Source organism: Pogona vitticeps, chromosome 3, assembly GCF_051106095.1.
Source record: "Pogona vitticeps strain Pit_001003342236 chromosome 3, PviZW2.1, whole genome shotgun sequence".
Taxonomy (NCBI): domain Eukaryota; kingdom Metazoa; phylum Chordata; class Lepidosauria; order Squamata; family Agamidae; genus Pogona; species Pogona vitticeps.
In genome coordinates this window covers 188,883,350-188,907,809 of record NC_135785.1, presented here as the reverse complement: position 1 = coordinate 188,907,809, position 24,460 = coordinate 188,883,350, and the positions used below count along the sequence as shown (strand labels likewise).

At 40.6% G+C, this 24,460-nt stretch overlaps 1 protein-coding gene and 1 non-coding gene across 5 annotated transcripts in view; both read right to left on the bottom strand.

The window, feature by feature from the left end:
• POLA1 (DNA polymerase alpha 1, catalytic subunit) overlaps window positions 1-24,460 on the bottom strand; it is a 285,573-nt gene that overhangs the window by 215,279 nt on the left and 45,834 nt on the right. For all 4 annotated transcript variants that reach the window (XM_072994276.2, XM_072994275.2, XM_078390450.1 and 1 more), the window contains exons 21-26: window positions 21,307-21,436; window positions 20,872-20,991; window positions 20,080-20,179; window positions 17,710-17,834; window positions 16,469-16,618; window positions 13,803-13,925 (exon numbers count right to left, since the gene is read on the bottom strand). In XM_072994276.2, coding sequence (XP_072850377.2) covers window positions 13,803-13,925; window positions 16,469-16,618; window positions 17,710-17,834; window positions 20,080-20,179; window positions 20,872-20,991; window positions 21,307-21,436 — 748 coding nt within the window. The remainder of the gene's footprint in view (window positions 1-13,802; window positions 13,926-16,468; window positions 16,619-17,709; window positions 17,835-20,079; window positions 20,180-20,871; window positions 20,992-21,306; window positions 21,437-24,460) is intronic.
• Window positions 18,488-18,619, bottom strand: LOC140706269 (small Cajal body-specific RNA 24). The gene has a single exon (XR_012085909.2).

Genomic DNA, 24,460 nt, shown 5'->3' with positions numbered 1-24,460 from the left:
CACCAATAGTGGAGAAAGGGCTCTGTTTAAGTTGGCTCTTTGGTTTCTGAAGTATGGATTGTAAGAGGTTTGTCCTGGAAGGTCTTGTTGGAACCTCTGGTACGAGTTATAAAGTCATTTCCATTGATTTTGCTGAGGATGTTGCTGGTAGGAAGGGTAAACTCCCCAACATCTGACTGCTGAATGTTTCTTTTGTACGTTCTCTACTATATTGTCAGTTTCAGCATGAAAAAGACCTTAGATAACTGCTCGAGCATCTTTGGCTAAGCCAGCCCTTCTGAGCCAGAAATGGCATAGGGCTACTGAAGTGGCCATGGACTTGGTTGTAGCGTCTATGGTGTGGCAGGCGGAAAGCATCTGTTGTTTAGCAATGGAGAGACCTTCTTGTTGGAGGGTTTGAGCTAGTATCTTTTTATCCTCTGGCAGGGATTCAATACAGATGGACATGTTGTCCGAGAGGAAGCGTTGGTAAGCTCCCATGACTCCTTGATAATTAGCGACTCGCATGGTGAAGGCTACGTAAGAGTAAAGCCATCTACCCATGGAGTCTATTTGTCAGCTGTCTTTATTTGGTGGTATGAGAGATTGTCGGTGTCGAGATCTCAATTGAAAGGCTTCACCAAATATAGAATTTGGAGCTGGTTGTTTTTTTGAAGAAAATGGCTCCTGGGTCATGGATTCTATAGAATTTTCAATCCGCTTAGACATGGTATGGGAGGAAGCTGGTTTTCTTCAGGATCTCCGTGCAGTACTAAGGAGAGATGGTAACATTGATATGTGTACCAAAGTGGTTATATTTTTAGAGATTGGATCATATAGATGATCGGCTGGTTCTGTCAATGGTCGGTGGATTTGCAGATGAAGGGATTTAGCCATGCAAATCATAAGTTGGGAATAGGTCTGGAAATCCACTGCTGGTGATGGCGGGTTGGTATTGACAATGTCCAACTCTGGAGAGGTAAGTAATGTTGATGGAGTCTGTGGCTGAGATCCATGGTCAGAGCCATCAAGGTCACGTCTGGAGTCAATGGACTGACAATCAACTTCAGTGTCGAGAGGCTGAGTTTCATACTATTGCCGGTTAAGAGTCGAAAAAGATGGAGGCGGCATGTCCATGGACATCTGTCAATGTTGAGGCTCGTCGACATTGAAAGATGGAGGTTGAGCATCAACAGACCTGGATTGGTAGGAATGGACCTTGGTGTCGAGCTCAGTGTCGTAACGGTGCCAGGATCAATGGCTTGGATCTACCAGAGGACGGGAACTGTGTTGATGTAACGGAATAGAGCATGTGTCCATGGACCAGGATGAATATCGAGAATCGTCACTATCAGAGCCTGTGTCTCTGTGATATCGAAACAGAGGTTGTTGATACAATGGCATAGCAGTAGAATAAATGGACGATGGCGATGCCGTGCATGAAGAGTGATTTCCATCATCTATTGTAGTAGGAAAGTATCGGGAGGCTGGGGCTGCAAAAGCCTCACGTCTGGATGAAATCTGCTCGACCATCCGAGGTTTTTTTGATACTAAATAGGGAGCAGGTTGAGGTATAGACACCTCTTGGTGATGTGGCCGCTTCAACACCGATGGTTGTCGAGAGGTAGGCCAACTATTAGATGGTATTATTGAACCGGGTAAAACACCTGATTGACTAGTTGGTGTAGTTTGTTGAGCAGAGCATTGGTCGGGGCAAATGGCAACCTAATGTGCATGCTGAGCGTGGGTTTGAACCACAAGCAATGAAGCGAGCTGTCGAATTTGTCGATGTCGACGGTTCTGGTTAGGGATTGATGGATGATCCAAGGGCATCGAATATGGAATGATGTCGAGTTGTTCGGGATGGGAATCTTTGGACGATGAAATAATCTAAGGATTGCTGGAGGGAATGGAAGGTTGTGGACTGGGAGGAGAGGATGTTAGTCAGTTGACTCTATCATCCCATTCTGGAGACTGAGAACAGGGTTGGTGGGATGGACATCTGTCATCATCTGAGGGAGATCCGACCAAAATTGATTCAGAGAGTTGTTGTGGTTGTGGTGGGATATCTGTAGGCTTAGACTGTTTAGCTCATTTAGGAGGAACAGGCTGCGGAGCTGGAGCAGCTTCAGTAGGTCTCTGATTTTTAGAAGTTGTTTTCGAAGTCAAGGCCTTCGGTATTGAGGGTTTTGATTTGTTTGTCCTCGAGGTCTTAGACGATGCAGATGGAGAATCGGAACGAGCGGGTGTAGCCGATGTTGTTTCGATGATTCAATAACGGCTTTTTCCATTGCTTTGGTTTGGGAAGTGGCCCTACAGGGAGGTTGGGCCATTTGAAATGGTTGTAAGGATTGTTCCCAAAGTCAAGAGTTTTAGCCTCAAGAGGCGGGATCGAAGACCTCCGCACTTAGAATTTTTGCAATGGGTACAGGAGGAAGTTTGACGTTGTTCTCCCAAACAGAAAAGGCACTTAGCATGTCCGTCGGAAAGCCGGATCTTATTATCAGAGACAACACAGCGCTTAAACAGGCCCAGAGGCCATGAATAGGAGAAAATAATTGACAAGAAAAAACGATGATTGAAAAAGGGGTGTGTGGCCAGAGGCTGAGCAAGGGGAAAGGAAAAAAATCTCCAATGATAATGAGTTTGATCTAATAGTTTAAAAGAAAAAAGTTTGATAACAGGAAGGAATCAAGAATAAGGTCTCTTTCTCTTTTACTCACAGAATGATGAGGCTCTCCAACACGGAGGTTGAAAGAAACTGAAAGGGGATGCTTGGCGCCAAGATACTTATACAGGTGGGGTGGGTCATATTCTAATGTGTTTATTGCTACCACAGAAGCTCTAGAATCTTCTGATGAGGCTCCGCACAGGCGCGAATCACCCAGGGTGTGATTCACAGAGGCCACAATGAAGAACATAAGTCTACAGATCTGCTGCCTGGTTATTTACTTTTTTACTTTCAAAAACACTCAAGCCAGATTCTGAAAAGGAAGAAGCACTACAGTTCATATCACAAACATACATAAAAACCATGATAACAGAAGAACAACACAACTCATCAATCCAAGTGGAGACTGCAAAGAAATCAGAAGACAACTGAGACTCAGAAGGACAGCAATGAAGGGAAGATCATTAAGAAAAGGACATGTCACTGGAGAAAAAGGCCAAAATCCACATATTGTAGTCCTGATTACTATATACAGATGTGAAAGCAAGACAGAGAAGAAAGCTGATCGGGGGGAAGTATTTATTTGAAATAAAGTACTGGAGAAGAATTTTGCAGATACCCTGGACCATGAGAAAGATGAATAAGTGGATCCTAGTTCAAATGAAGCTTGAACTTTCTCTGGAAACAAAAACAATGAAACTGAGGCTGTCATAGTTTGGACACATCTTCAGAAGGCAAAACTCGCTGGAAAATTAAATAATGCTAAACAGGCAGCAAGAGGGAGATCCAATATGACTCCAGAAAGGAAATCACAGCCTTGAGTTTACAAGAGTTGTGTAGGGCTGTTAAGGACAGAACACTTTGGTTGTTGTCAGTCAAAGGTGATTTGACAGTACATAACAACAGTAGCAGATGCACCCACTTGTTCTTGTTGTGTATATCCTTATATATATAGATGTCATGAGAATTTTTACCTTAATGCTATCCATTTTTTTCAGTGCACTTTTGGGGCTCTAGCTCTGTGTCTGCCAGTATGAATCACAGCAAACAGTAACATGAAATATGTTACTGCTTGCTGTGAAGTATTTTTACTGATTCAGGCCATTTAATCAATAGCATGACTTAAGAAATGACCTTTCTGCCAACAACTTGTGTATAACATAGGAACTTCGGCATACAAAGGCATGCTAAAGTTACTTTGATCACTTCAACATTCCAGAAGTTATATGTCATTGTTCCACTGTGACCATCAGCATAGTTATAATTCTTGACCAAGGAATTTATTGGCATATTAACTTCTGTTCCCCAGGTATAAATATTCTACATGTTATGTTCTACAGGTCTGCAACCATGGGCTCTATCTGCATCTTCTTCAAGGACTGAAAATCTTACAGCGTCTTCCTTATAGATTACAAAAAATGTTTCATTGCTATCAGTGCAGGTTTTTAAACTTATGTCTAAGAACAAAATAAATTACCACAATGCAAACTAGAGCTACACATAAACAAGTAAAGAATTAATAGTAAAATTAAAATAGGAAATATTACTACAGGATTGACATGAAAAATACTGAACCCTAATAAAAGGATTATAGTAAATATCTTGTGGTTCTTCACTTTAAAAATGCCTGCAACCAGGCCAAATTATATTACCAAGAAGTATTGGGATGGAAAGTAATCACTCCCCATATTCATCCTGTCACACTGAATGTGCTTCTAAGATATACATTATAAAGTAATGCATACATCAGCTATCACTACAGCAGTAGTGTTACCTAGCAGGAGAGGACCAAATTAAAACCATTTTCCCAGGAACATGTGAACAACTGGCTCTGAAAACATGTACCCTCTTATTCTATTCTATCATTTCAATGCCACCTTTCTCCCATTAAAGGACTCAAGATAAATCACAATAATTAAATTTAACATCATAGCCTAAATATATAAATAAGCATATACTGGGCACAGATCACTACATAAAGTTCTATGAACTCAACTGCTCTTGCTCTCACACAGAAACAACAGAACAGATGGACACAAAATGTAGGTCTGCATTTAACAGGGGAAAGGCCAGGAACAAATATCAAGTTAACACTATTATGTTAATCTATTATCATGCATGCCTTACATCAGGGGTGGGCAATTAATTTCTATGGGGGGGCACATGAAAAATCTGAACTGTGTTCGGGGGCCGAACCAATTTTACTTAAAATAAAATGAAATAATAATAATAATAATAGTAATAATAATAATAATAATAATAATAATAATAATAATAATAATAATAATAATAATAATAATAATAATAATAATAATTTATTGTCATTGTAAGTATATACACATACAACGAAATTCACAGACACCCAGAGACCAGACACATGCACACACATAAAATTCCCCAAACACTCCACACCCACTAAAAGTCCCCCACTAAAAATACAAAAATACACCGCAGGCCAAGTAACACAGTCCAACTAATTATTCACTACTGGTGGTCTTTAAGCTCATTATTAATTGCAATTATAGCTCTGGGATAAAAACTATTGAGAAAACGTGTGGTCCGAGTCTTAATTGTTCTATATCTTCTGCCAGATGGTAACAGTTCAAAAAAGTTATAAACAGGATGGGAAGAGTCTCTCAGGATGCTGTGTGACTTCCTCAGATAGCGGGATGTGAAGATGTCATCCAGGGTTGGTAGCTGGAGCCCGATGATATTCTGGGCAATTTTAATGGTTCTCTGTAGAGCTTTTTTGTCCGCTACAGAGCTACTCCCAAACCATGCCAGAATGCCATAGGTTAGGACACTCTGAATGGTGCTACGATAGTAGGACAGAAGTAAATGCTGACATAAATTTAACTTCCCGAGCATTCTCAGGAAATACAACCTCTTCTGTGCCTTCTTCATTAGCATGTTGGCATTTATAGTCCATGAGAGGTCCTCTGAGATGTAAGTACCCAGAAATTTAAAACTACCAACTCTCTCCACTTCCTCATCGTTTATGTACAGTGGTAAATGTACATTTTTCTTCCTCCTAAAATCAATTATGAGTTCTTTAATTTTTTTGATGTTAAGTGTGAGATGATTTTCTTTACACCAAAGTATCAACCTTTGTACTTCCTTTCTATAAGCAGACTCATTGTTCTTATTTATGAGCCCTACCACTGTCGTATCATCCGCAAATTTAATAATTGCATTAGTGTTATACAGTGGGGTGCAATCATGTGTGTACAGGGAATAGAGGAAGGGACTTAGCACACAGCCCTGGGGAGCTCCTGTACTTAGTACCAGGGTAGAAGAATGGTGAGATCCCATCCTTACTGACTGTGGCCTATCTGTCAGAAAATCCTTTATCCACATGCAGATCTCCTGAGGTAATCCCAGGTTGATCATTTTAAAAAACAACCTATTTGGTAGAATGGTATTGAAAGCAGAGCTATAATCCACAAACAACAGCCTCGCATAAGTTCCCTGTTGTTCTAAGTGGCTCAATACAGTATGGAGTACAATGGACACAGCATTATCAGGAGATCTATTTCTCCTGTATGCAAATTGCCATGGGTCCAAAGAAGGTGGAAGACATAACATAATGATGTTATGATTGTTTTTATTTTAAACTTGTTAATCTTCACAAATACTAAAGAGTTTTTTTGCGGTATGTTAAAGATAAGCAATTGATCAACTTTAGACACAAAGCTATAAAAGGTTTTGATGTTCAACTTGTTCAGTGAAAGAAATCCAGTTTGTCTTGGGCTTGAACAAGTGCTTGAACACCAGACTGGAGCGACAACCAGCAGGCCGGACAGGAGCGGCTCGCAGGCTGTATGTGGCCCTCGGGCCGCACTTTGCCCAGGTCTGCCTTACATGCTCCCTCCAGTAAATAAAATTGCCTATCTTGGCAAAGAATAATTTCCTTGTTATGGTGACTGAGCCAATGCAGCACTGTTGTTTGTTTCATAAACAGCCAACTAAATACAGTGCCAACTGTGCTTTCTCAAGTTCTAGGAAATGATTCTGTATTTGCGAAGGCTTTCACGGCCAGGATTTAATGGTTGTTGTGGGTTTTTCGGGCTCTTTGGCCGTGTTCTGAAGGTTGTTCTTCCTAACGTTTCACCAGTCTCTGTTGCCGGCATCTTCAGAGGACAGAGATCCAGAGCACAACCTTCAGAACACAGCCAAAGAGCCCGAAAAACCCACAACAACCAAATGATTTTGTGTTTGTAGAACATATTTCTTAAATTAAAAATAAAGAAAATGTCATTTTTTTAAAATGACATTTGTGCTTAAGTCAAAAATTAAACTAACATAACCAATTCTAAACTATGAATATGTGTAACAAAAGTAGGAGCTACACAATGAAAATCTGAAAGTAATTGTTAAGAGGAATAAGATTAGAATAGCAAGCAAGTTAATTTCTGGATACCTGGCAACAAAGAAAATACACGAATACATCTAAGAAAATTAAAAAGAACTCTTATAACGAGAAAAAAATATTAAAATCACTTTATAACAATGCACTGAAATGTAGCATTCTGAGTACCATATCCCATCCTGTCATATTAAAGCACTTTCACTTGTACTCTACATTAAATTCATGAAACAGTGACTTAACCTGGTTAAGATGATTGGGCAGTTACTAGGTTAAATGTGATGTTTGTGTAGATAAATATACAACAAACAAAGGATTGGCAAGTGAGTTATTCTCCTTACAAGAAGTCTTCTGGAAAGCTGCCTTCCAGCCTATCTCCTCTACTAAATTTTAAAAGGCAGTAAAGCCTCTGGATACTTGTTTCCAAAGTATATTATTTAAAATTAATAGAAGTAATCATCATGGGCCTTAATTTGGTATCTCAAGAGTTTTGAGGCAGTTATGGAGCTATGAGAGTCGGAGATCTTCCTCCTGCCCCATGACTCAAGATACAGATGCTGAAACCTCAAGGCACACCCACAGCCATAGTGTACCCCACTGATGGCCACTCTGTTCCCACAGGGAGGCTGCCAAACAGCTAAGGAGCACAACCCTTGTAGGTCAGGAGAATTTCAGTGCGCCGTCTCCTCCAGTGAAAGAGAACATCAAAGAGAAAGAAAGCTGTCTGGAGAAAGTCAATAGACAAGAGGAAGTTAAAACAGAAGTGTGCCTGACAGAGGAAGGGAAAGGAAAGGAGGAGGAGCAATGGGTAGAGGTGTGGGAGGAAGATATAAAGGGGGAGGCGAAGGTGCGAGAATTTCAGGTTGTAACAGACACAAAGAGAGAGAGAGAAAGCTAAAGTGCACAAAGTGAGAAACTTGTTGGATGATTTCCCAAATCTGAAGGTCGGTGGACTATTACCAGACCCAGAGCCCACTCGAGGAGGCATGGTAGTGCAAGAGATGACAGAATGGACGGTGGTGGTTTACCCGCGAGGCCAGGTTGCTTGGAGGAAGGTGGTTCGGCCAGACGCGGCTTTCAACAAACCATCACCGGAGGGAGATTGGGCACGGCACCTTTGTTGTGTGACCCTAGGCGCAGTGAGAAGTGCCCCCCTCAGGCAGCCTACCAACAAGGAGCGCTTTGGTCCGGCTCCCCGGTTTTAAGGAATGAATATACAGTTAATCAGTATGGGCAGGTGGAGAGAAGCTTAAATGATTGGGACTGTTTAGAACCCATAGAGGATGATTACATAGAGGATACACCACTATTAAGAGTTAATAAAGACAGTTCTGTTTCAAGAGATCAGAATCCTGGCTTTCCTGCTTATCTCGACGAACCACCAAAAATGACTTACGGACCTTTTGACAGCCCTACTGTCTTTCCTCTCAGATTATTCTCCATCGATTCTTGCAGGTGTTATAGACTATCCAGCTTCTTCCGATTTACAGCGACCCCAATAGGGTTTTCAAGGGTGAGATGTTCAGGGAGTGGTTTATCATTTATCCCTCCCATGGCTGAGTCCACCACACTATTCAGAATTAGCAATCCTTAAACTCTACACACTTGAAATCAATAGGGCTTAACTAACTTACGTTCCACTAATTTCAACAGGCACACTCTAAGTGTGGCTAAACATGAATCCAATCCGACTTCTTTATTCAAGCAAAAACAGAATAGTGATTATCAATTTAGCTGCCTCACTGTCACTCTGTCTACAAGATTGCCACACCATACGAAGAAGCTTTGGGAGTCTGGAAATGTTTTCAATGAGAGACAGCATTATATGAATGATGAATAGTAACATGTAACTTTAAGAGAGAGACTTCACTTTCCCTATAGGGTCTATCCTATAGTAGGATACTTCTGGGTTCAATCTGGGTGAGTTAACTGTGGGTTTTCAAAAAGCCTACTACAGGTCTTTCAAAACTACAGTCTCTGCCAAGAGGAGTGGAGCTAATCCAGTAGGTGCAGATTTGGACTGAAGACACTGGCATTATGTAGTGTGTTTGGATGGTAGTTTGATGCATTTAGAGCGCATATGAATGTCTACATACCAACATATGATTTGCAGGACTAGGAGAAGTCAGGAACATTACTCCTGATCATACAACTGCACACCTAGCTACACCTTGCAGCTTGAATACATCATCCAATCCATCTTCTATAGCACTCTTACAACCATTCACAAGTAGAAAATGTCTGGCTTTTGGCAATTGCTTCTGGCTGTAGATCAGAGTTCATAGAAATAAATGTTCCTTCATGCATTGAACTCCATTCACAAATAAAATCAGTTATTCAAGAAGGTGCCACACAGGAACCTCTCCTATTATGAGATATTGAATGTGCAAGGTGTTGCTGTTGTTGTTTTGTAAAATTGTAACATATATAATAATAAAAACACCTTACTTTATGCCTGAAATCACAGAGATGGATACAAGTTATATTATATTAAGGTGCCACATGTTTTGTTTTGTTTCTTTGGATTTTGCCTGAAATGCTTGCACAGACTACCATGGCTACCTCCTCCAAAACTGTATCTTATGTCTCAACTAAATTCAGGAGAGTTGTCTTTCACTGAATTAAATAAAAAACTAATTTTCAATGATGTTCATTTTTATAATGTACTACAATACAAGGAATTTGTAATCCTCCAAAAGGGTACAAAATTGGTTCCAATCAGAACTAACATTTAGTGACCAAAAGCATCTTAATCTTGCTAATGAACACAAGATCACTATCGCCATCTAGTGAACAATCTGAATAATTATCCTACTATTACTAGACAACTATTACTAGACAAATTAACCTACATTGGACCCATAATATTAATATCATAACTTATCCAGCAGCAGATTTTCTGCTAAGAGCAAATTTATATCAATTTATTACTGATTATTCATTTGTACCATCAAGTTATTTAATGACTATGACAGATTGAACAAAAAATTAAATGTACATCAAATTACTCACTTTCAAATCAGAATTGTAGAAAACAGAAAAACCAAAGAGGGAGAACATGAACCACAGAGACAGAATGCAAACAAACATTTTGATTAACTTCTGCATGGCCTAATTTCTCTAAGATACAAGCATCCAAACAGCGGAGGGTGGTTCCTCCTTTAATCATTTCAGGGTAAGTGTCCCTGGTTTGATCCGTAAGCCACCACTTCTGTATGGCAATTGTTTTTAAAGACAAATTTCTGAACAAAGCACTAAATTGTTTTGACAAAAATATGAAAGTAAAGTAAGTCCAGAGGACTCGTACTGAGCAGGAGCTGAACAATAAGTAAGTAACTGCTGGATAGCTCAGTGGTTTAGGCATCTGGCTGCAGATCCTCCTTGACATGGGCTGGATTTGATGATATATAGGATCAATTCTAAAGAAAATCAACCACTGGAAGGACAGATCCTGAAGCTGAGGCTCCAATACTTTGGCCATCTCATGAGAAGAGAAGACTCCCTGGAAAAGACCTTGATGTTAGGAAAGTGTGACGACAAGAGAAGGGGACGACAGGGGATGAGATGGTTGGACAGTGTCTGCGAAGCAACCAACATGAATTTGACACAACTACGGGAGGCAGTGGAAGACAGGAGGGCCTGGCGTGTTCTGTTCCATGGGGTCACGAAGAGTCGGAAACGACTAAATGACTAAACGACGAAGAGGATCCCTTCAAGCTCTGCAGTTCAAAGATTCAAACTGCTCTCCCATTTCACTAAGTTCCATTTGGGCCTACTAAGTTTCATAAAATTCCTTGCCTTCTGAAATCATATAGTATATCAATTATCCCTCATTTCTCCTATAACTTTAATTCAATTTGCTCATACCTTGTTAAGATTGAATTAAACTCAGTGTCACTGAACTACTGGTTAACCTTTGGCTCAAATCCAGGTCTCTCAGGAACTTTTAAGGATCCATAGTTTTACTAAAATTTGCATGTCATGGGAGAACTGCAGGTGTGCTACAAAAAAATTAATGAAAAACCTCCTGTAACTCCAAAATATAAATTCGTAGAAAAAGCTGCCTATTATATCAGCAACAGGTAAAATGCTGCTAATGACTACTCAGGATTTCCACATTTTGCTGGAGTCCCAGAGTTTTACAACATTGCCTTTGCTGTCCAATACTGACAGGAGATACTATCCAGCAGCACCTGGGGAGCTACATTTTGCCCACATTGATTGACATGACGCTCTGCTCAGGCCTTAGATATGTCAGGGGCAGGTAATTCTGTCCCCCAGAATTTCCACTATAGCCAAGATTTATAATTGGCAAAAAAAACCCTACATACCCTGTCTAAGAGGAATCCTTGTTAATGTTAATCATGGTTAAGATGAATGAAGACATAATATTCCAGCACAGGAAAAGTTACTGGAGAACAGAGAATACAGTGGTACCTCAACTTAAGAACTTAATCCGTATTGGGACTGTGTTCTTAAGTTGAAACGTTCTTAAGTCGAAGCACTATTTCCCATAGGAATTCATTGAAAACCATTTAATTCGTATCTGTTGTTTTTCATTCTTAAATCGAGGCGCTGTTCTTAAATCGAAGCATTAGTTCCCATAGGAACTAATGCAAAGCCGGTTAATCTGTATCTACCACTAGGGGGAGATTTTTTAAATTTTTTCTTCTTTTGACCTAAAGGTGAACCTAGGTCAAAAAAAGGGCAGGAAAGGTTTTTTCTTTTTTTGGTTCTTAAGTCGAGGCTCTATTCTCAAGTCGAAGCAACTTTCTGCAAACGGAGCCGTTCTTACCTCGAATCGTTCTTATGTAGGGACGTTCTCAAGTCCAGGTACCACTGTAACTAGGCTTAGAGTTTGGAAACATGCTTTCAACGTAGCAGTAGTAATTTGCATTTCTTATGCAGCAATGAAACAGTCTGGCTTTAGTGACAAAAATTAACACAATGATGGGCAAGACAACACAGAAGTTGCTTCTAATATGCAAGCGTACACAGAGCATCTTCCCATTTAAGTGAAATTATTCACATGCTCCAAAGGTGTGCCTCCATTAGCAGTTGGGGAGCACAACAATTATGCCAAACTGCCAAACACAATGTGTTCTACTGATTTCATGATGATTTCAGTACTTGACAGCTGATATATTTAGCACTTGCTCTCCTTCACTAAATGATTTTACAGCATATTTCACCACTATCTACAGCTAAGGAGGTAGTCCAATCTTGCTGGGTCTTTTGCAAAAAGAAATCCAAATCGTTAGAGCAATAGTGGTCCTATTCAGGCATTGTATATAAAGACAGATAATGCTCTAACTGTGATGGGAAGGGGATATACATATGTCTTAAAACATTCTCCCCATCAGAATGTCAGACTTTCACACATTCAGTGGAAAGGTCTGAAAAAGTGCTTAGAAGCTCATTTGATTGAACATGCTTACAAGGCTTCTGTGATAAGAAGTCCTTCCTTATCATGACTTCCTGTCACAATAACACTGCCAACAAGTGTGTTCAGTGGAATGTGCTTGCAAGCACCTCTTTATACTCCCAAGATGAACAAGCTAAGCTCTATCTATCTTTCAGGTGGAAAAGATGTTGGGAGCGGCACTTATATATCTACTCTCATCCTCACTATGGCAACATCACAACCCAGTTGCAGGCTGTAATGCCTAAATATGGCTAAAAATATATTCAGGCTCTCTTAAAATGCAGCTAGCATCAAGAAAGATTACACATACAGCCCTAACCTTTATTCAAGCATTGTACCTTGAAACACTAAGGATTCAAATTGGGGGGAGTCAGAGCACACATATACACTTCCCCCCCCCATCCATTCTGGAAGTAAGGCAGAACTTCGCACATGCAGGACTCTTGATCAGGGGTCAGTGAAGTGTATCTAACCAAACAGACTTACAAACGCAAATGCACTCTCCACACACCTTCACACTAAATACAGAAGATACTGTTTGACCTCTCTAGTCTGTCAGTACCTCCAGGTAGGGTGGGACGTGGGAGTGGGTGGTTATATGCGTCCCCATGTCCCCATTACCCATTTAGTACTCTACATTCACACATAGAAGTGTACTGCCTGAACAGGCTTTATGTGAATTTGGATGCACCAGTCCAAGGTTCACGTAAACAACATTTTTGGTTTTGCTAGAATCAAGGCAGTCAATAGCGATCCAAAAGAAATTGCCCATGTTAGCTAAAATAAAGGCAGGAGAACACAATTTATCTTCTTCTTATTCCTGGTCTCCTGTACATTTTGTCTTTCATATGGAAGACAAAGGAATTCCTGCTGGATCAGACCAAAAGAACAGCCCTGCTGCTTCTATCTAATCCAGCATCTTCTTTCCCTAGTGGCCGATCAAGATGCCTTGGAAAACGTCTAAGAACTATCTCCCAATTTGTTGACATGAGTTTCACTGAAGAACCTCACATTACATTATTACTATCTTATTACTGAACCTTACTTAACAAATTTTATTGCTGGCCTTCATAACTAAGCAGCTTATTTCTTTGAACTGAAATACTCTTTCAACAAGGAACATACTTTTCAATCACCTAGGGCATTTTTAAAATGATAAACACTTAAATATAAAACACTATGTAACTGAAACACTGGAAACAAACATTGTCCACTGACAGGTTGTTACCTAGTTTAATGCCCCTCTCCTCCATGTGCACAAACTTGCTTACTCATTCATGTGTGCATGTGTGCGTGTGTGCGTGCATGCACAGAGAGAGAGAGAGAGAGAGAGAAGACAATATCAATCACTACTGACTTACCTCTCTACCTTTGAAAGTCACCAAAGCAGCAAGAGGTTTTGCATAAAATCTGCTGTACGAAAACCCCAGGCAACCGTACATGCTGTTTGCTGTAAGTTTCAAAGCCTTCTGCCTGATATCATACTAAAAAGAAATACAAGGAACTATTACAACCAGGCACCCAAAATTACCAAAACTACTGTCCTTTGTAACTTAAAACTCAACTTTCCTGCTCATCCTAGATGGTCTACCAGTGTGTTTATATTAACCAGCAATACTAAGATAAAAGGATGGGATCCCTGCAGAATCCAATGATCTCTAGCTTACCTAGAGACTCCCATCAATGCTGGTTTCTCCAGCACTATTAAAAGTAGGAAAATAGCAAACATGGCTACCTGGAGTTTGCTGAGCAGTGGGAAAGTGAAATCTCCCTTTGCCATTCCCAGTAATCACCACTAAGAAAATGTTTTCCTTGCTACTATTTGCTGACACCTGTTTCGCTAGGGAAAGTATTGTAGTTCCTGGGTTTTATTAGTCACACAGAGAACAACCTGCAAGCGACCTCGCAGATTGCTTACACATAGCAATTTTACTTAAAGACAGAAGTACAGTGGTGCCTCGCACAGCGAGGTTAATCCGTCCTGGATTAACCCTCGCTGTGTGAAACATCGCTGAGCGGGGCAGAAAAGCCCATTGGAACGCATTAAACATTGTTTAATGCGTTCCAAATCGGCTGAAAACTCACCGTTCAGCGATGCTTCTGGGGTCCGGCAGCCATTTTCGCGCCCTCCCCTCGCTGAACGAGGGGACGAAAATGGCTGCGATCAGCTGTTCTGCGGCTTCAAAATGGCCGCAGGAACAGCCGAAAGGGCCGGGCGCAGCGTTTTCACACCCTTAGTAAGCGAGGGGAGAGCACGAAAACGCTGCGTGCAGCCATTTCGGCTGTTCCGGCAGCGTTTTCGCGCTCTCCCCTTGCTTACCAAGGGTGCGAAAACACTGCACACGGCTGTTTTGGGGCACGCGGCGGCCATTTTGGACCCGCCGATCAGCTGATCGGCGGGTCCAAAATGCCCGCCGGAACAGCCGAAATGGCCAGGCGCAGCGTTTTCGCGCCCTTGATAAGCAAGGGGAGAGCGCGAAAACGCTGCGCGCAGCCATTTTGGCTGTTCCAGCAGCGTTTTCGCGCCCTCCCCTTGCTTACCAAGGGCGTGAAAACGCTGCACCCGGCCCTTTCGGCTGTTCCGGTGGCCATTTTGAAGCCGCGGAACAGCTGATCGGCGGGTCGCAAAGCGAAGGTCGGTAAGCAAGCAGCTTACCGCCCTTCGTTCTGTGATTTTCGCCTATTGGGGCCATCGCTGTGCGATCGCATTAGCGATCGCAAGAGCGTCCTCGTAGAGCGAATTCATTGCTCTATGGGGCGCTCGTTGTGCGAGGCACCACTGTATGTCAAATTTTAACAAAAAAAGGCAACATTAATATCTTTTAAAGTCAACATTAATATCATATTAGGAGCAAAAATGTTTCCTATTGCTGTTGATAAAAGTACCTTTCTTTTAATATTAATGTTACCATTTCCCATGTAGAAGACATTTGCTAATTGCATTGGGACCTTTCTGTGAGGATCCAAGAGTACTCCAAAAATGAATAGTTAAAAAAAATATTGAGAATCCCACCTTTTATGCCCCGTAAATCAATCGTCCCCAATCCTGGGTCCCCAGATGCTGTAAGACTAAAATTCCCAGATGCCTTCACCACTAGTTGTGCTGGCCAGGTTTTCTGGAAGTTAGAGTCCAAGAACATTTGAGGGCTCAGGGTTGGGAAGCACTGCCATAAAAGATGAAACTGAGGTGGTTCTGAAAGTTTCATACATTTAATATATTTTAAATGACTGAGCTGAAATCATGAAGAGATGTTATGAAAACATTGCATCAGTTAAATCTGCTATAAATGGCTTTCCTTAAGAGGAAGATAACCTTGATAGTCGTTTGGATTCACATAAACTCATATCTATTCTTTCACACCAACTATTACAAAAACAGAATTCAAATTCTATTTATACCCCTGAATGCAGAAAATGTTGCCCTCCAGACATCATTGGACCATATGGTAACATCACAGCTTTACTATTAAAATTATTTATACTATTAAAATTATCTTACAGTGTTCTGAAGAGCTTCTATTTCTGTTTCAGCAAATGCCCACTGGTTTTCTAAATGAATGCCTAAAGAATATCCTTATTATTAGAACACTGTATTTATGGTAAGAAAACTGAAAGACATGCCCAATTGCTTATTTTGATGTTCCATTTTTAAAAGGAGCAACAGCTATTTTTCTCACTCTGTGGTCACCTCCTGTTTTGAGTATGGCCAAACTAATAGAAAACCTAGAGTTTGCTTATAACTAGGAGTGGTCTCATCAACAGAAAACCTAACTTGCCCTAGCACAGGGATGGAGAATTTATGGCCATTCAGTTTACCTAGCTGCACATTATATGTTTGATTTTTAAAAGCAACTGAACTTTTTGTTATTCTTGTTTTTATGTATATGTATCTTATTATGGTCCATTGTTAAGCCCAAAAGCTTTTATCTGAAAAGGCCTATCAAGTTCTGTAGCTGCCAGTTTTGCTTTCAGAATAAGGCACTCAATAAATGTATCCAACAAATAGGTGCTTTTCTGTTTGATATACCTGTAAGTAAAGATCAGGATTTAAGTCCTGCTGTTTCATCAACTGTTTGACTTGACGCCTTCGCTCAACCAGCTTCCTGATCTCTTTAGGCAATATTCCCATATCTAAGGATGAATCCGGCAATTCGGGAATTTCTTCTTGTTCACCATCCTGTGAAATGATTAATTACAACGATAGTTTCAAGACGACCAAAATAGCATCATTCACAAACTTGCTCGAACACAACCGCCACAAGGAAGATGTTCCATTAAGACTAAAATCAAGATGTCATGGCCTTTGAAAGGAGAGAGGCATAAGGATGACCTTTAATTTCTGGAGGAATTCCCCCAGATGTTCATTTCTCACAACAATTACTGCAACAGGATGCTTGAAATGGCTCTTCAGCCATGTGTACACCAATCATGTCCAAGAAATGACATTCAATATTAGTCTATTAAGTACCTTGGCAGTTCCGATATAGTAACAATTAAGAACCTAATCGCCACCCTCTTTTGGCAGTGATGGCATCCCATGGCCAGTCAAGGAGGCATTTCTTAGCCAGAAACTGCCAAACTCTCTCAGTTCGTGTGTACTAGAAAATAGCATCAAGAACCAAAACATAAATTGCTTGAGCTAAATGAAGACAGAAAAGTAACACAAATGTATAAACTGTTAGCTGTTCAAAATGGTTCTGCTAAACAATAATCTGATGACAAAAATGGGAAATGATTATTTGCTACCATCTCTAGTTTTTATAGGGCTGCTAATTACCTCCACAGTAAGTTATGCCACTTCCTGGTAATCCTTTTTTCTGTTAGTACAGTATTGGTAGAGCTTTCATATTTGAAGAGGTTTTAATTAAGCATGTGAGTGATGTTTAAGGAGCACTGCAGTTAGGAAAGACTGAAGTACTCAAGAGGTAAGATAGATTCAATCCTGCACTTACACAGGAAACAAGAGAACAGAAAGCAAAACAAGCTTCAAAAGTAGAGGAGGAGTAACTTTGAAAATAAATTTGGTTTGTTCACATCACCAAAATATAATGCTCCTGATTTAACACAAGTCATGTCTTGATGGACATGAAATGACACATAATTCATAACTGTTGGGAAACTACACTATTTATCTGATGATCAAGTAAACACACTGAAATTACCGAAGACAGCAGAAGTACTTAGGATGCCAATGTTTACCTGAAATGTGAAAATTAGATTTTTCTTTACAAACTACCTTTAACACAGATTAACAAGATTAACACACACCTCTGTCTTTCTGTGGCCCTTAGAAGACACTCTATGCACCGTAGTAAAACAGATATTGAACTCCTGAATAATTGAAGGGTACAAGCTATTGAAGTCTAGAAGCAAAATAAACTTGTCATAAAAACCTAAAACAAAAGAAAGACTCAGTTTAAGCTACATAGCATATACACATTGAAGAGCAAGACAAATGATACACTAGCACAGTGGGAAAGAACAGCAGAATGAACATGAGAGGGAAGAGTCTGAGGCAAGGAAAAATTACTTCAGAAGAGAGACAGTCGGTGCTGGATTGTCATATTAGATTGTATCTGGCATTGGCCAAAATCTTGTTGCTTAGTGTAGTAAATCACACTAGAGTAGGCCTACTGTATCAATGGGGATTTGGTGAATCAACTATTTCATAAGGTACTTTGATTCAAATGAGCCCACTCTAACTGCAACTTTAGCACAGTAAGTCAGAAGTAGAGCAGGTCTGTTTGAACTTACATTGATTCATTGGGCCTACTTCAGTGCAGGGTGGATAAAAAATCAATTGATATTTTTATTTAAATCATTAAAAATTCTGATTTTTTAAAAAATTTAATCAAATCCATCCTGCTTTAATGTAATTTGCTGCACTAAGCAACTCTATTTTGGCCACTGTTTCAGAAATACTCTGAAACAAAATATACTTTGGATAATTATGAATTCAAAGTTTGTCAAAATGATCTAGTCAGTACTGTATAATCATCTGGGAAAATATCAGAATGTTATACTACACTACTAGTCAACGATGCATAGGTGTCAGAAGTGGAACGATCCAACCCTGTTAACTACCCAGGGATGAACAGATAGCTTCTTTGTTACTCTGGGATACTTTAGTATCATCGTCCCACAAAAAAGGGACAATGAAAGAAACTTCAAGCATCCCCTACATACAAGAGGAATTTTATACTTGTACTCAACACTGAAGCACTGCATAGACTAATATTTTAGTCTTCTAGTATCTATGTATCCACTTATACATTGGTAAAGATGCTTTGTTCTTAGGTGGGTATTTCACTATTGTGACCATCTCTTTACTTATTTCACAAAAGCTATGTTCAGTCTGTTCAGAATAGCAGCTGCCACTGAAGTATAATTCACGTTTATAATGCATCTCTCTAAAATCTATGTCTGTGAGAGAGGAAACTGATCTAATTTGTGGTGCTCTTCCCATGTTCACCCCACCTGTGCACAAAGGCTGAAATCCTGCTGCTTAGTGTTGTCACATCAGAGTAAGCCCACTGACCCAGCCTCAATTAGAGCAGGCCCATTTGAATCAATGGAAGTTACAAAGTTTGTCCTTCATTTTCCTTGGATAACCACTTATGTTGCTCTATTTTCTTTATTGTGAAGACCTTCACATAAATGGTTCTATCTCCATCAGATTCACCATTTGAGGGGAAAAAGAGAAGTGAGTGATTAAACAATGGAATTTATTGAGGAGTTGACTCACCAAATCCACAGATTCAATGGGCCTACTCAAGTGCAACATTCTCTAAGCAACAAGATTTTAGTCAATATACTTAGAAGCATTACGTACAAATTTACACAGAGAATTATGGTTTTCAAACATACACGTTTGTTTTCCTCTTCTATGGTGAGTGAGTGAATGAGAAGAGCCACCTCAGAAGTGTAGTGGATAGTATTTGAGTATGAATTCGGAAATGTAGGTTCAAGTATCACTGGGTGACCTTAGGCCAGTCACTGTTTCTCAACCTCGCCCATCTTACAGGGCTGTTGAGAAAAGGAGGAAGTGGGGAGGAGAAGAGCCATATATATAGCACCACAAGCTCCCCAGAGGAAAAGCAGAATACATATTTAACAGACCAACAAATTAGTTTTAAATCAAGGCTGAGTAACATGCAGACCATGGATAACCATACAGAAACAGATCCCAAAATTTCAAAAAATAAAATTGGTCCCAAATGTCCAGCCATGCCCCTTGTACAGCCAATAAGTCATTTGGGGCCCTTTTCCTCCCCTCACAATCAATTTGGCATGGCGGTAAAGAGTGTTTTCTTCAAAACAGGAACTGTATGCAGCCAGGAAGCCTTTGGAAGTTGCCTAACTCTGATTTATGAAAATAAAATACAAAGCAGGCGTTCTTAATGAACGAAGTATGATGAACAAGGTCAGCACTCCATCTTGTATTCCCAAAATGGAAACATATGTACATTTTAACAATGTGCAGCATTGCTTCACTACCTCTGTAAGACTGTAACTACTGGATGAAAAACCAGTATATGGATATAAAAACCATTTTAAGATAATTTCACGTATCTAGATCAGCTTTCTGATTCATCATTTGATGTTCTGTCCCAAGCAAAGAAAACTGCCAGATCTTACCAACTTTCGGCTCCAAAACTAAACCTCCAGAATAAGCTGCCTTTTTCCTCCCTATTTTGGATTTTATCTGATCACCTTCAAAATCTTCATCTTCTTCTAGCTGTACAAAAAAACAGAACAAAACTGAAGCTCTAACTATAATGTTTTATTTGTATAATGTTAAGGAGAAATTGAAGATTGGTTATTGTGATTATAATAAGAAAACAGGCTCTTATCTGAAATTGCCAGATAACAGCCCTGTCTAAGATGGGATTGGAGAGGTGGAGAATAAAAGATAAATGTAAACACAGATGCGAGTTTAGATCTGGCACATAACTCAGCACAATTTAAAAGTTAATAATTCACCATGTCTTCTAGGACTTGAAGGATAAGGCTATACATGTTCACTCAGAAGCAGGTCCCGCTGCATTTAGTCCATTTTTAAATGAGAAGAGTTGGTTATGAAATTGGAATTTTCCTTCTCCCTTCCTTTCCTTGTCCTCAAATCCCTTCTTCTAGAGTTAGAAGGGGAGCCCATGAGTAGTTTCAGGACTCAGGAGAAATTCAGTGGAGCATGGCTATCTATTCTGCTGACAGCAAATTATCAGTTATTTCTATTCATGGAAAGGAAATCACTATTCACTGATCGCCTACTTGTGCTGCAAGTTCCTCTGCTACATGCTGACCTATTCTAGATCCAAGGAGTAGATCTGCTGGGGCTCCACGTGGCTCTGGAGCAGGGGAGCTTGCAAGCCCAAGGAAAACAGACAGAAAACATAACATACAAGTGACGAGGAAACTCAGAAAACTCACCTGCTTGTGCTGAGCCTTTTTAAACATCTGCTTATCGGGCACAATAAAATCTTTTTCATAAAATGCATGAAGAAGCAAGTATTCATTACGTTCAGCTCGTCCACCCATCAGTGTCCTTGACTGCAGGAAAAAGAAGGGCCACATACACACACTATGAAGTGGGTCAAAATGCCAACAATAACAGTGCTTTATTTTCAACCTCCAATGCATTATTAGGCTTAATAGTTCCCTTTATCTTTACTCAATTTGCCAAGCTACAACATACTAAGCTAGTCTGACTTAATAAATCTCTCTCTTTTAAAAAGCCACTCACTGCCAAAGGAACACATTGCCACAACTGAACAGTTAAAAAGTAAACCAGATTTTTGTAAACAAAACAGAAACCCAATGTTAGAACTGATGTGGAAATTGCTGAGAAAGGAAATTAAAATTTACCATAACATTGCCAGCAATATTTGTAATCTGTAGAGCTAGTGGAAGAACATTCAGCTCACACATTATTTGTAAAATGTTCTTAGCATCAGTCCATGTGTTCTCCAGCATGTAAAGTAAGTGACGAGAATCACTAGGAAAAAGCAGAGGCAGTTTTAGTAAACTCCCTGTTTTCTTCAAGGATACGAACATTCAAATTATTTCTATGGTCATAAGGTCAGTGATCACAAATTTACCTATGCAGCAACCCATCCAAGAGATAGACTTTTTAGAAGTCATAGTCACAACAGGAGTGTGGCCTAAATAGTTAATTTGTTTTTTAAACAATTGGAACAGGTTAAAGCTATTTTTATAGGTTACAGCAATTAATTTACCGTAATTCATTAATGTGTACATTAACATATTGATTTTGAGATTATTATAAGATTTTACTAAGGCTTTTGATTAAATTAAGGGTTTAAGCAAGTTTTTTTAAAAAACGAACAGAAAATCACTACTGCAAACCAAGGGTTCTCTAGGGCACATGTAGCCCCATGGCAGCACACAGAAAGAAGTTACTTACCTGTAACTTTGGTTCTTCGAGTGGTCCTCTGTGAATTCACACTAATTGGTTAATCTGCGGTAGAGCAGAGCAGTTTCGGAAACTTTCACAGCTTTAAGCACTTAGTGCTGGGACCTCCCCTACACCAGCTATATAACTCCGCCTCCCGCACTAGTGCCTCAGTTCTAAGGAACTGACCGCCACTACCCAGCATGCTACGGCACAGGTGACAGACAGTGGGGAGGAGGGTGGGACATGTGAATTCACAGAAGTCCACTCAAAGAACCAGAATAACAGGTAAGTAACTTCTTTTTCTCGTTTGTGGCCTCTGTGAATACACACTAATGGGTGACTGGCAAGCTGACTAACAAGGAGGAGGGATGTCACAAAAGTGCAGAAGTCAGGACAGCTTGACCTACCACAGCCTCAGCTGGACATCCAGGCAGTACAGCAAGATGAGGATAGGTGGAGTGGCGCATGTGGCAGCGTGGCAGACATCCGCGATGAAAGGTTATTGAGGATTCCACAGCTCTACTAGAGTGAGCTCTCACTGACTTTGGAAGAGGAGTCTCTACCAAATCATAAGGAACACGGATGGTCTTGATTAACCATCTAGAGATGGTCTGAGAGGAAGCCAGTTCTCCAAAGGAGGAGCCAGCAAAGGTGACAAAGAGACGCTATGAGGCACGAAAAGTGGTCATGCTATGCACATAATGAGACAGAGCACACTTCACATCTAGAGTGTGCAGAGCTGTCTCAAGCAGTGAAGATGGCGTGGGAAAGAAGACAGGAAGGACATCTGGCTGATTCAGATGGAAGGCAGAAAATACCTTAGGCAAGAAGGTAAGGCTTGGCCGTAAGATTACTTTACAGAAAGGAGGGCCCGCTCTTAGTGTAGCCAGTCCTCGAGTCCTGCAAGCTAAGGTTATTGACAAGAGAAAGGCAGCAAATGGAGCAATGCTGATGCCAAGGGCTTGAAGGGAGGCCTCATAAGCCGCCAAAGATTTGACTGGAGAGACCACTGAGATGTTAGTGGTCTATAGGCAGGGTGCCTATTCTCCAGGCCTCGGAGAAACAGCTTGCAGGTAGAACAGGCCAGTCCCAGGAAAAACAGGTGAAGGAGAAACTGAAGGAATGCATCCAAAGACACTGGCCTAGTAGGCAAATGTCGTCTTGATGCAAAGTGACAGAACACCTACTGTGACAACCCCAGACCTACCGGAGTATGCCACACTTTAATTAAGCTGCCACCAACCATTCCCTATAAGGAGTCACACAGACCAGGAATGGATTTTTAACAAACAAAAGAACAAGGTTTATTTAAATAACAAACAGGGTAAATAAAAAGATCAAGTAAATAAGATACTGTAACGTGGCTTAGTCTCAATCACATACACACAACAGTTTGTTCACACAGAACACCTTAAAGTAAAGCACAGACCCTGAACCTATCAGTTCTGGCTACCCACATAGAAACCTGAACCTATCAGGTAGGTACTAACTGACACACAGTTGTACCCAGTCTGACACACAGACTCCAACTCTTCACTCCTCACACAAGCTCCAAATATATATACAGTACAGCTCCTCCCCCTGATGTCCCGCCTTCCACTCCCCATAGGATGGAACTTTCCCTCCAAACCCATGACAGACAGGTACCATCAGTGCTGTATGTAACACCTCCCCTCTTTATAAGTTGTTTTGCAGGGGAAAAGCTAAAGTGCTTTTCTCCAAAAAAACAACCAGGATCAAAACACACAAAAACAGATATACAATAACACAATCCCATACTTACACTCTAGGTTAAACATATCAATTAGGCATTTTAACATTCATATTTACAATACATTAAGTTACCTTTATTAATACAAACCAAGACTGATCAATAAACAGGTACAATTAACTTTTGGTCACCAAAATATACATAGTCCATGTTTCTTCGTCGTCTTCACTCGTCGGGTCTTCTTGACAATGCGTCAGCAACACAGTTCACTGACCCTCTGACCACCTTCACTTCAAAGTCATAATCTTGCAGGTTTAAAGCCCACCTCATAAGTTTACTATTGTGGGTTTTCATTGTCTTTAACCACTGCAGTGGTGAGTGGTCAGTGCACAGAACAAAATGTCTTCCCCAGATGTAAGGTTTGGCCTTCTGAATCGCGTATACTATGGCCAGGCACTCCTTTTCCACGGTTGCCAAATGTCTCTCACCTTTCTGGAGTTTCCTACTCAGGTAGGACACTGGATGCTGGTCACCATTTTCATCCTCCTGGCAAAGAACTGCTCCTACCCCGCTGTTAGACGCATCGGTGTAGATGATGAACTCCCGGTCGAAGTCTGGAGCACGCAGCACTGGATAATTGATGAGCGCCTCCTTCAACCTCCGGAACGCCTCCTCACAGTCGCTGGTCCACGGGATGCGGTCATCAGTCTTCTTCCGCGTCAGATCGGTCAGCGGAGCCGCCATCTCGCTAAACCTCGGGATGAACTTTCTGTAGTAGCCCACCAACCCAAGAAATGATTTGACTTTTTTCTTGGTGTTGGGTCTGGGCCAATCACGAACGGCTTCTATTTTGGCCTCCAGGGGTTTGATCACTCCTCCCCCTACTATGTGAC